Source organism: Carassius auratus, chromosome 4 (assembly GCF_003368295.1).
Source record: "Carassius auratus strain Wakin chromosome 4, ASM336829v1, whole genome shotgun sequence".
In the NCBI taxonomy this organism is placed as follows: Eukaryota; Metazoa; Chordata; class Actinopteri; order Cypriniformes; family Cyprinidae; genus Carassius; species Carassius auratus.
In genome coordinates this window covers 21,594,732-21,607,555 of record NC_039246.1, presented here as the reverse complement: position 1 = coordinate 21,607,555, position 12,824 = coordinate 21,594,732, and the positions used below count along the sequence as shown (strand labels likewise).

At 36.7% G+C, this 12,824-nt stretch overlaps 2 protein-coding genes across 3 annotated transcripts in view; both read right to left on the bottom strand.

The window, feature by feature from the left end:
* Positions 1-148: 148 nt before the first annotated feature.
* LOC113062490 (protein FAM3C-like) lies at positions 149-5,413 on the bottom strand. The gene is made up of 10 exons (XM_026232385.1): positions 5,317-5,413; positions 4,028-4,089; positions 3,577-3,675; positions 3,233-3,259; positions 2,551-2,674; positions 2,332-2,390; positions 2,170-2,220; positions 970-1,054; positions 751-877; positions 149-632 (listed from the first exon to the last, which is right to left on the bottom strand). Exons 2-10 carry the CDS (start codon positions 4,041-4,043, stop codon positions 534-536), a joined length of 687 nt encoding a protein of 228 aa, XP_026088170.1. The 5' UTR covers positions 4,044-4,089; positions 5,317-5,413; the 3' UTR covers positions 149-533.
* Positions 5,414-6,087: 674 nt separating this feature from the next.
* LOC113062463 (sortilin-like) overlaps positions 6,088-12,824 on the bottom strand; it is a 12,392-nt gene continuing 5,655 nt past the window's right edge. Inside the window, exons 12-21 of one of the 2 annotated variants that reach the window (XM_026232340.1) lie at positions 9,842-9,939; positions 9,257-9,356; positions 9,004-9,175; positions 8,708-8,901; positions 7,564-7,756; positions 7,362-7,478; positions 7,142-7,265; positions 6,786-6,892; positions 6,573-6,690; positions 6,088-6,438 (exon numbers count right to left, since the gene is read on the bottom strand). In XM_026232340.1, coding sequence (XP_026088125.1) covers positions 6,424-6,438; positions 6,573-6,690; positions 6,786-6,892; positions 7,142-7,265; positions 7,362-7,478; positions 7,564-7,756; positions 8,708-8,901; positions 9,004-9,175; positions 9,257-9,356; positions 9,842-9,939 — 1,238 coding nt within the window. In that variant the 3' untranslated portion in view covers positions 6,088-6,423. Of the gene's footprint in view, positions 6,439-6,572; positions 6,691-6,785; positions 6,893-7,141; positions 7,266-7,361; positions 7,479-7,563; positions 7,757-8,707; positions 8,902-9,003; positions 9,176-9,256; positions 9,357-9,841; positions 9,940-12,824 lie in introns of those variants that run through there. The other variant, XM_026232348.1, reaches the window with a different exon arrangement.

Sequence of the window (12,824 nt, the reverse complement as noted above, 5' to 3'; positions counted from 1 at the left end):
GTGATAAATATGAGCACAAACCCTCTCCATTTATTTTTTTGGGAGTAAATCATCTGATTCAATATTTCGATTTTCCTTATGACACCGAATCCTCACAAATGGCAAAAAAAGGACTTGTCATTAAAACAAATCCGATCTACTACAGGCATCGAATTTAAGACTGAATTCCAGGGCTGGAAAATGCACAACATTTAGTAAAGTTTTCAACTTTACAATATTGACCTGACTAGATATTGGTCTTTGTAAGTGCATTCTATTCATGGACAATTGGAAGAAAAGTAATGGAAACTCACTGGTCAAAAGTAGTGGCAACCCTGTAAAATAAATACAAAAATAGAGCAGCAAATGCTCAGGAGCACTAATGGCAAGATTCAAAATACAGGAAGTCAACAAAACATTTAAAGTCTATACTCTACTCTCACCTGCATCATTGTCAATGCTAACTGAACGATGCAACTTTGCATATGTTCAATTTTGAACTTTTCAAACTCTTCCAGGATGTTCATGAAAATGCAAAACTAATATGAAATATATTAAGAGGTGGACTCCTGTTTCATAGGAATGCATCCTTCCATCTCCAAAACCTCTGGCCAGCCATCGTACTTGTTAGTCTCTGCATTGTTCTTGATGTGCTGGAGACATAAGAGATGGTTTATTCGATATTTAAGATATTAACCAAGAATCTGAACAGGACAAGGCTTCTCATTAGTGGGGGCTGTGGCCTGAGAACAAGATACGAGGCAAAATTACCTGCTCAAAGGGGCTCTTTGTCTTGATCCCTTTGCCTCCAACAAACACCCAGTTATCTCTAAATGCCAGTATGCTGATGCTGGAGCTGCCCAATTCTGCGATCAGATTTCTGGCCTCATCGTTTAGCCTGTTCATAATAATAATAATAATAGAATGTTAACATAAATAGATAATCTTAGATCTGTAAAATCTGAGCAAATATTTGGAAAAGGGACTCACTTTGTTGCAGGATCATCAAAAGTGGCCATCATAACAATGCTTCCATCATCTATTTCCTTCAAGAATTGGATAAGCTGGTTCACATCTAGACAAGAATGAACATTTGAAAAGATTAACATTTGAACGCGACTCAGGAGGTCATTCCAAGTTCTTGACCCTGTCCAGTTTGCAAATAGAAATAAGCTCTTAACAATAAAACTGTGCCAAAGTGGCCCTGTTTTTAAATGGTATTAAAATTAGTCTCTTGCCATGCAATTGAAACACAGCCATGGGGCCAGAAACCACTAGGGGGCATCAGCACACTTCCAAGTGGGCCTCAACATAATTAAAAATTATTTAAGACAAAATGAGTTTTAAATACACTTTTATTTCATATATTTAACCAGAAAATTGCTCTCTGCGAGTACATTTTATTTTTTAAATAACCTTATCCTGTCATGTAAATTTATTTGTCATACAAATATCAGTTCTTGAAACTCTATAATTAAGGAATTTAATGATTCACATATTAATTCTAAAATAATTTTGGTCACACTTTATTTTAAGCTCCAGTTCTTGCTATTAACAAACTATTAGCTATGACTTTTGCGTCAATAAATTTTAGTTTGCTGCTTATTATTAATAGTTAGTAAGGTAGTTTTTAAGTTAAGGTATTGGGTAGGATTAGGGATGTAGAATATACTCAAGCAGAATATGTGCTTTATAATACTAATAAACAACCAATATGTTAATAATATTCATAAGCAACTAGTTAATAGTGAGAGTTGGTCACTACACTGAAGTGTTACAATCATTTTAATTATTTTAATATCTTGTCAATCCTAATATCTGAAAATGAGCGGCTTTGTCATTACAGCAGAATTATCTGAAATAGCTTAGCTTACATGGAGGTCAAAATTGTTTTGAGTACTGTTGAATAAAATGCAGTTAGGAGAGATCCCATTAATACCCACAATTCTCAAACTCTTCTCATATGACTACTTTTATAATAGAGGACAACATTATAATACAAATGTGCGATCCTATACTTTTCTGAATATATGTGAATGTGTGTATAAAAATGGGAAAAATAGACTGTGCACCTAACAGCTTAAGTTAGGTGATCACCTAAGATGGATTTTAATAAAATGCAAATACAAGTTACAACAGGTACTAAATTTGCAAATGAAAACAAGATATGAGGTATAAAAACAGATTTACCTCCAGACCACATGTCAAAGGAATCAGCCTTGGTGAGCTCACCGGTCTTGCCTGTAAAATACTGTCGATTAATTCAGTCCAACTTCTCTCAGAATGTAGTAACTGTTCAGTTAAAAAGGTTTCAACATGTATGCATTTCTAAAAACAAAACAGGAAGCATACCATTGATCAAAGCAATGTTTATACCCCGGCCAATGTTGTTCTTCACTCCACTCATTAATCTGATAAAAGATAAAAAATAAAAAGTTCAAAAGCAGCAGCCAAAATCTTCTCACGTCTGCTCTGAATTCACCATCCGTTAAAAAAAAAAGTCAAGATTTGTATTTTTCTATAGTGATTATTCAGTAGTACTGTGTAATTAGAGATCTGTGTAAAACCTACACATTGTCCTGAAAGCACATTTTCGGGCCGACGACGCTGGCTGCTCCACTGGTGATCTTAAAAGCAAATTGGCCCTCGGAACATGGTTTAGAAAGGCCACATTTGTTGTGCGGACGACTGGTGGCTGAAACATCAATACATTCATAAACATGCATCTTAACTACTTGAGGAAGAAGAAAAAAAACATTTTTGGCTATGTTCTAGTCATCTGTCTGCATGGTTTTTTAATTCTTTATATTATTTTCACATATACCAGACAGGCGTCTTCACTCTGAATTATGCCTACCACAAACATCTTTAAGTGGTTGAAGTTATAAAAAGATCACACCCCAACACACCTATTTTATCTAAAGTAAACAGCAGCTGGCAGAAACTCAACACAGCCAATGTGACAACTATGGAACTCTGTCTCTAATATCAAGAATCTAACACCTACATGCCATTTAGTTCAAGTTTAACTATGCACACCTGTAACCAAGGATTGCTTTCTGCACAGGTTCAAGTTAATGTTTTTAATTCCTCATTTATATCTTCACAATTCTAATATTATATAGAAGTCATTCAAAGATACAGGAGGAGTTTGTTAATCTAGTACAGTCAGTTGCTATTTAGGATGAGATAGGAACTCATTCACCATCCTCAATTCTTATATGTAGTAAAAAAATAAAAACCCTGTACTCACGGACGGTCTCTGCAGGTGCATATCGTGCTGTTGAGAAACATAGGTCGATTAGCAAATAGCAGTGTGCCATGTCAAACACTGAAAAACGTAAACTCATTCCTTGACTAAACAAGTGTATTATCTCTGTGGCTCAGTGGTAGAGCATTGCGTTAGCAGTGCAAAAGGTTGTGGGTTAAATTCCCGGAGAACACACATACTGGTAAAAAAAATGTGTGGCCTGAATGCACTGTAAGTTGCTTTGAATAAAAGCTTCGGCTAAATGCATAAATGTAATGTGTGCAGTAACATTAATGTTCTGTATGTACAAAAGATGTTGCAGAAAATGACTGCATGAATGAACTCACCAAGTACTTTCCCCAAATTCATATTGCTCTCTAATAGCTCAAATGCCAGGAACACAACCACAAATAAGACAGAAACCAGCACTGCCAGTTTCAAAAGTCCTGTTAAAAAAAAACTTAATTTCAACATTTTGTTCACTTTTGCACAATAAACAATTGTTAAGATTACAGCAATTATTTTTTTCTTAGTATTCCTGTGGCTCAAGTGGTAGAGCATTGCATTGGCAGCACAAGGTTGTGGGTTCGATTCCCACGGAACACATGTTAGGTAAACAATTATATAAGGGTCTGCTAAATGCATAAATTAAACTTTTAAAGCAAAACTATTTTTTGCACTGTTATTACACATACATTACCACAGCATATTGTCAATGACAAAAAAGCAAATATTTGCTTTTGGTTACATGTTAAATATACGTAAGCAGAGTTCATCCTGGAAGAAACGGAAACAAACCTCCCGCTCTCATCATCCTGACGGCTTCACGAGCACCAGTCACCACGCTGAAATCCACACACCTGACAGGAGCACAGATATCATCAGAGAACAAAAGCCTGAATTCCTAAATATCCCAGCTAAAACACTTACATTACCTGCAGGGATTTCCTCAAGATAAATGGACCACAAAACCAGTCATAAGGGTATTTTTAATTGAGTATTTGCTTATTGAGTAAGCTTTCCATTGATGTATGGTTTGTTAGAATCGATACATTAAGAATGTTATATATTAAGAGAATAGCCTTAAAAGTTGTCCAAATTAAGTTCTCAGCAATGCATATTTCAAATCAAAAATTAAGTTTCAATATATATACTGTTAGAAATGTACTAAATATATTCATGAACATGATCTTTACTTGATATTTGGCATAATAGAAAAATCATTTATTTTGACCCAAACATTGTATTTTTGCCTGCTATTATTACACATATACCCATGCTACTTATGACTGGTTTTGTCGTCCAGGGTCACATACATGTTAAAAATTACACAGCGAAACAATGACCAGGTTGACCAACTGACCTAATTTTGGCTGATTCAGATTCATAATTCACATTATCGATCCTCATGTATTTGCTTGTTATATATTCAGAGTAACTTGATTATCCTTTCAGTTAAGCATATATACACACACACACACACTTTACAATGTTTATTTCAACATCACAAACGTATATAATGTATGAAGGCATTACATTGTTTATGAATAAAGTGCACAATTTCTATTTTCAATTATTTTAGTGAATTCTAATATTAGTATCCATCTTTTGCTCAGCATCTTTGTTGTTATTAAACTGTACTCTGCTCTTCGTATATCAACATGAGCACTGGCCATTATTAATAACAATATTGATCAAAACCTATTCACATGTATAGAAAGGTAGGAAAACAAAATATATAATCATGTTTACGTTATAAACTGAGTTTTAGATTGTAACGTTACCAGCCAATCTGAAAATGTCTCTTTCTCACAAGCCAGTAAAGCATTCGTCTAAAACGAACACGTACATCCTGAAAACCTCTAATTAAGCCTGAAAAAGATGCCAGAAGCTAATATCGCTTGGTGTGAAGTTTAGTTGTCAGTTGTCAACAGTAACAGCGACGGTGGCCGCCAACAAGAGGCGAATATATACAAAACAAGAATAAACCCTAAACCAGATAAATAATATGAACTCAAGAAATCATGCAACTCCGCCAAAACACTTTTAGACTGATAATGAATAAAGAAGAGAGTAGAAAGAAGTACCTGGTGCAACGGCGTCGGCGACACAGCCCTGAGTATCCCCACACATCCGGGTTCGCCAGAGGGAAGGAGGGCGCGTGAAGAGATGTGTACGTGTATTAAGACAGACACGCCCATGTCCGCCCACAGTGCCCAGGGTTTTTTTTTTTATATAATAATTTGTTAAAAACTAATCATACTAATTTTAGATTACGTAGTTCAATTTGAAGCCCTTTGGATGTAATGGAAAATTATATACAAAAATAATAGATTATTATTATTTTAAGACGTTTGGGTTAAACTGACGTAAACAATGTTTAAATAGTAAATTCTTGATATTTTAGTTTTTTTTTTTAATTTAATTTTCTTATTTATAAGTTGAATAGTATGTACACCTAGGCAATGGACAGAGAAAACTTCAGGCAATACGATACATTAGTATAGGCTACAAACTTTATAATTAAATTTGTTTATTTTATTTCACTACATTTTATTTCCTATAAAATGAATTTTGAGTCAGATGGGTGAACATGTTTGAGAGTCTGGTTCTTGTTGGTGTGTAGTGTGGTATGTAGTGTGTGTGTGAGAGTGTCTTAGTGAGGAGGTGTGAGGTGAGTTTAAGCCTTTTATGAGGTGTGTGGTTTGTTTGTTTTTCAAGACAGACAACTGTTTTGTCTCTTTTTCTTTTGACATATATATGTGTGTGTATATATATATATATATATATATATATATATATATATATATATATATATATATATATGGACGAGAGGAGGAGCATAAATAATGCAGATGTTTAAATGCATTTCTTTTTATTTACAATTCAAAAACTGTAGATTGGTCTATTTGAAAATACATAGTCCTAAAGCTCAAGGAGTGATTGCCAGCAGCAGCCTGAGGGAATATGAATGATTCCAGTGCAAAAGACAGAGAGGGTGAAAGTGAATTCACTCCTAATGAATATCCTCTGGTTCCTGTATAAGACAAGATATCATTTGCCTTGGTCTGAATAATGCAGTTCACCATAATTTCCAAGCATTTATTGTCCAGTCACAGTGCCTGGGTCATGAGATTTGAAACTATTCACGCTTGTCTGCAAAGCCTGGGTAGTGCCCATTGTTTAAATGTTGTTCATTCAATGAGATCCTAAAGAAAAAAAAGGATAGAAGTCAACAAGCGAAGGTGAAAATAAATATATATTAAACAACTATAAATGAATGAAAACAGCTTAATACGGTGGATACAGGCAAGGATAATATTGATTAATTCATCAAGCTCACATCATCTGAGTCCTCCTGGACCTGGAAACCATTTAGTTTGCCATTGGGACTGTTCTCATTGCTAACAAACAGATCATCATCTTGGAGCTGCAGAGCCGAAAAGTGATACGCGGGTGACCTGCAGGGGGCAGAATTTGACCGATAGAGAATCTGGCTTGAGATAAATTTTTATATGAGAAATAAAGAGAATCAAGATTTATCATATGACCTTACCTTTCTCTGCAGTTTATCCTCTTTGAAGTGATTATTAAAGCTGAAGTAATAACCAAACCAATGACCCCCACACAAGCACACACCACAATAAGAACCAGCATCCCTGACTGCAAATAGAAAGACAATTACGGTAATAAATGTTCAACAGCCATGTTTTTTTATGTATTCTTTTAAATGCGCTGATTGATTTATGAACGAAATTCATATTGATTTTGAGAAATACATCACTCTTGCTCATACTGGCTATGCAAACTATTTTATTATCTTTATTCTGTAACATGCACGATAAGTGATTTTACTTCATTTTTTGGCCACTGTATAGTGAATAATGATTGTCATAGAAACAGGCCACTCACTGATCTTTTAGCTTCCAAATTTGAGGAAGTTGGAGAAGTTTCATTCCCACAAAGCTTTTTAAAAACATCTTGTCTTGGAGGCCTGACACCCCCCTCACATTTATCAGCAGGAATCTTACGATACCTGTTAAACACAGTGGTATAGTTATAACAGTGAAGTGTATGTAAGTGTGTGTGTATTTATTTGCTATATAGAAATCTAGATGCATTTCACCATCACCCTGTATTCTGCAGATCTTCTAGCTCCCCATTTAAGCAAAAATCCTTGGTTTGATTCAGGAAGTCGGGTTGTAGGAGACACTCCGAGGTGTTTTCATGCCGATAGAAACCGTACTCGCTGTTGACAGGAGAGATGTTCAGAATACACTTTTGTTTGTTCACAAGCAGAAATCCAAACCTCAGAGTGGTGCAATTTTCCCTACCACATGTAGTCTTCTCTAGTGCAAGGACATGGACGCTGCTGCCTGCTGACCACATATCCTCTCCCATTTCTACACGCTGACAGTTTCTTGAGTCTTCTAAACGTCTCTTTGTAGCCCATGAGGCATCCGTCTGTTTCTGGGTCAGAGTCATAGTCAGCGTGCGCCAACCACTGCACATAGTCCTCTTCTCCACCTAGGAATAGACATGATTTGGACAAACATATAAGACTAAATATTGCATTGTCACAATTGTGGTACAGATATAAATGATATTGATGATTATTGAGTAGTGGGAGCAGTTACATCACTTTTCTACGCAATCATAGTCATCATTTTTACCTAGTAGATGATAAAATTGGTGAAAAAAACAACAAGTCTGACAAGCCATGGCACTCTCTTATCACACATCATGTTCTCATGCAGGGAAAAATACATCATGAAGCAAAGAGGACACAACGTGCTGACAGAGAAGACAAATTTTGGACTTTTTTGTAAGAAATTCAAACAATAAATGCCCTTTTATGGCTCTTTGATGTGTCATGACAGATCGCTGTAGCGCCTCAATTCAAGCAGCATGTGTACCGATCATCTCTTCCTCTTTACTAGTTATATGAAATAAAAATGAATGAACATCAGAAGGTATCTTGTGTCGACTGCAGAAAGACATCAATACACACCATTTTTCAAGTTCAACGTTAATCTACTCTCGGCAGTGGCTCAGTGGTTCATGTAGGTTGTCTACAAACCGGTAGGTTGTTGGTTCAATCCCCGGCTCCACCTGACCAAGTGTTGAGGTGTCCTTGAGCAAGACACCTAACCCCAGCTCCTCCTGACGAGCTGGATGGCGCCTTGCAGGGCTGACATCGCCGTGAATGTGAGGCAATTTGAAAAGCGCTTTGGATGACCATGGGGTCTGTTGAAAGCACTATATAAATGCAGTCCATTTACCTTTTACTCTCCTGTCTGGTTTTTTGTTGGACGAAATAGCAAATTCAGCAGTACAGTTGGTCAGAGAGTCAGTCAGTTAAACTCGCGAAGGGTCAATTCTACATTATTCACTGATTTGTGTCTGAGCTTTGATGATTCAGCAAGATATTTATTACACTATTTAAATTCTGCCCATAACTCTTGAAAAATGTCTTACATTCTTTGGTGAGCAGGTGCTCGAAGTCAATGGTGACAGCCACCCACATGGGCTGATCGTCATCGTCTGGGCGGTAGCCGAAAATGCTGATATTCATTGTCTTAGTGCCCGGCTCGGATGCCAATCCTGCTAGGAAGATTGGGTGGTCTGTGAAATTAAATACCATCCAGCACTGTCCTTCATCTGTGGAAAACCTGAAAACATTCATATATGACAGTGACCACAAATGAGATGTTTGTTCTTTCAGAATGAGAACAATGTGTTATACAACTGCAGGGCAAGTGATAGTGAGTTACTTTATTGAGTTGATTTGTCTGTCTCTGTGCGCCTCCACTGCCACTATCAGCCCTCCTGAGTCCAGGATGCTATAGTGGTGGGGTCCTCTCAGAGTCCCCCACCAGGTGTAACCTCCGTCCCCAGACACATACACATCCGGCCGAGCGGCTGAAATGGAGTCACCAACACTACCTGCAGTGACATTTAATGTTTTCACACGTTTGAATGTTAAGTTGTGGAGGTTGTGGGGAGATAGTTTGTAGGGGTTAGTACCATGAGCGATGACCAGACCAATGGCAGTAGGTTCAGAGAGAGGCAGCATGGGAGTGATTCCACTGAAGTGACTGTGCTCTCCGTGGATATGCAGGTTACACTGGATAAGAAAATCACACAATCACACACATGCATTTACAGTGACATTTAAAGTGGCCATTAAAAGAAAAAAAAAAATCTCACAATCCAATGAATAACCGATGTACTGTATAGAACCAAGTCACCAGGTTGGTTTTCTTTTTTTTTTTTTAATTAAGAAATTATACTCAGGTGTATGTCACAAAATGGAGGAAAAGATCTGTTGCTTCTTCTCTTTCATTGATTTGAAGGAAACCAAAATTAGTCAAAATTAGGGCTAATCTGTATGATAATTGTTTTGATAAACATTTTGGTAAAAGATGGAATCATTTTAAATTGCCTTGCGTTGAATGTAATTATGGCTTGTTTTAAAATCTTCAATATGTTCTTGACTAACTTCCTGTTTAAACAGGAAACACATCAACAGAATGGGGGAAAAAATGGTACTTATAGAAACTTTAACTTTAATAAAATGCAATTTCTCATCACTTAGACCTCAGTTGTTACCTTTTTTGAGGTTTCTGGACAGTCCACATTCTCTGGCTTCTTCAGAAATCTCCATCTTCCACCTCTGTCGAATGTTATGACTGAACGAATGCGTCCATCTACAGCCCAACAGGAGTAAGACATCTTTTAGTTATGACATATAAACATATAACATCACCAATACAAGCGTGATTGGTCATTTGGCACTTAAAGGGATAGTTTTTATGAAAAACTACTTTTTTTCAGAGGTTTGTCACTTAAACATTGATGCTTCAGAAAGTTTGTAAAATAAATTAATATACATTAGTTACAATCAGGGCTTCAAAAAATATATATATATAAAATACAATCGGTTCACTACTCCTATAAAATTAAGTTTTGAGAGGAAAAAAAAACAAGCAATGTAGGCTCACGTTGCATTTTATTAATAGGCTACATTCATAAATAGAAATAACGTGTTAAAATGCCAGTAAAGCAAAGTGTTTACAAACATTATAAACATCATATATATACATAGGCTATCTATGATAAACACAGTTATTAGTTTCCTTCTCTCCACAACAAATCCTCTAAAGTTAGGGCTATGCATTTAAGCTATAAAAAAAATATAATATCTTTGGGTGCTAACAGTGCTACTGATACTTTCTGCTCCACTCTTACATCTTGTTTAGGCACTGTTTGCCCCTTATCTTCCAGGCCAGCCTGTAACACCCCTTCTGCCCCTTGGTTATCTGAAGTTCTATGTGAACACCGTTCTAAGCTTGGAGCTGCTGAAATTATGTGGCGTTAAGTCCAAAAATACTACTCACCTTAATTTGTATCAGTCACTCCTATCTTCATTCTCTGCTAATGTCTCCACTGCTAAAATGACACACTACCATAACAAAATTAACAATTCGTCTAACTCTCGCATGCTTTTTAAAACATTTTCCTCACTTCGTCCTCCTCCTCCCCCTCCTGCTTCATCTCCAATAGCTGACAACTTTGCCACGTTTTTCATTAATAAAATCAAACACATCAGTGCACAACTTTCCACACCACAATCACTCAAGCTCATATCACCAGCAAACATACACTCATTTACAACCTTCTCATCACTCTCTGTGGCAGAAGTCTCAAAACTCATCCTTTCTAATCATCATACTACTTGCCCGCTTGATCCTATTCCATCTCATCTCCTTCAAGCCATTTCTCCTGCAGTTGTACCTGCACTCAATTACATCATCAACTCATCCCTCCACACTGGTGTTTTTCCCTCATCATTTAGACAGGCACGTATAACTCCACTACTTAAGAAACCCACCCTCGACTCATCTCTTTTAGAGAACTACAAACCAGTTTCCCTTCTTCCTTTCAATGCAAAAACACTTGAACAAGCTGTGTTCAACCAAGTCTCTAAATTCCTTACACACAACAACCTCCTTGACAGCAACCAATCTGGCTTCAGAAGTGGACATGCCTTGCTCTCAGTTGTTGAAGCTCTAAGACTGGCAAGAGCGAAATCCAAATCAGTACTTATCCTGCTTGATCTGTCCGCTGCTTTTGACACGGTTAACCACCAGATCCTCCTATCAACCCTACTGGCAAAAGGCAGATAGGTCCTTCACAGAGGTGAGGTGTCCAAGTCACAACATCTAACTACTGGGGTGCCTCAGGGCTCAGTTCTTGGACCACTTCTCTTCTCTGTCTACATGGCATCATTAGGTTCTGTCATTCAGAAACATGGCTTTTCATACCACTGCTATTCTGATGACACTCAACTCTCATTCAATCCTGATGATCCGATGGTAGCTATTCGCATCTCAGCTTGTCTAACAGACATTTTTTGCTGGATGATGGACCATCACCTTCAACTCAACCTTGCCAAGACAGAACTGCTTGTGATTCCAGCAAACCCATCATTTCATCACAATTTCACCATCAAGTTAGGCACATCAACCATAACTCCTTCAAAAACAGCTAGAAGCCTTTGAGTTATCATTGTTGGACAGCTGACTTTCTCAGACCACATTGCTTAAACTTTCTGATCCTGCAGATTTGCATTATTCAACATCAAGAATATCAAGCCCTTTCTTTCGCAACATGCTGCACAACTCCTGGTTCAAGCTCTTGTTCTGTCCAGGCTGGACTATTGCAATGCCCTCTTGGCAGGTCTTCCAGCCAGTTCTATCAAACGTTTACAATTAATCCAGAACACGGCAGCAAGATTAATTTTTAATGAGCCAAAAATAATTCAAGGCATTGATGTTTGCCTACAAAACTACCACTAGCTGTGCACCCATTTACCTAAATTCATTACTTCAGACTTATGTGCCCTCTAGGAGCTTGCATTCTGCAAGTGAACATTGCTTGATTGTGCCATCCCAAAGAAGCACAAAGTCACTTTTACAGACTTTTAAATTACATGTAGGAATGACCTGCCCAACACAATCCGAGTCCTTAGCCATCTTCAAGAATCGGCTTAAAACACATCTCTTCCATCTTTATTTGACCCTCTAACTTTAGAAGTCATTATTCTAATTCTATTCTTAAAAAAATCTAACTACATTTCTAATCTTTTTGTATTCTATTTTCTTTTCATTTATTATGCAATTGTGTGTGTGTGTGTGTGTGTATATATATATATATATATATATATATATATATATATATATATATATATATATATACACATTTATATCTGTGTGTGTGTGTGTGTGTGTGTGCAAAGACCTCTAACACTAGCTTGCACTATTCTTTTTTTATACTATCTGTTTTGTTTTTATTTATTATATTATTTAAAAGCCCATGCTACGTGTACTGTGTTAACCTAACTGAGACTTGTTATAGCGCTTATATTGCTCTTTTTGTTGTTTTTCATTGCTTCCACTGTCCTCATTTGTAAGTCGCTTTGGATAAAAGCATTTGCTAAATGAATAAATGTAAATGTAAATAAAAACAACAATCCCAAAACAAATTAATTTAAGGTAAAACTGATACCTCTCTCGATTGGTCGCAAAATATG

Coding starts and splice junctions, on each gene's coding strand:
- LOC113062490 (XM_026232385.1), bottom strand. Junction 2,391..2,550: donor ATGTGCTTTCAGGACAATGT/GTAGGTTTTACA, acceptor ATCTTTTATCAG/ATTAATGAGTGGAGTGAAGA. Junction 1,055..2,169: donor CTTTGACATGTGGTCTGGAG/GTAAATCTGTTT, acceptor ATTCTTGTCTAG/ATGTGAACCAGCTTATCCAA.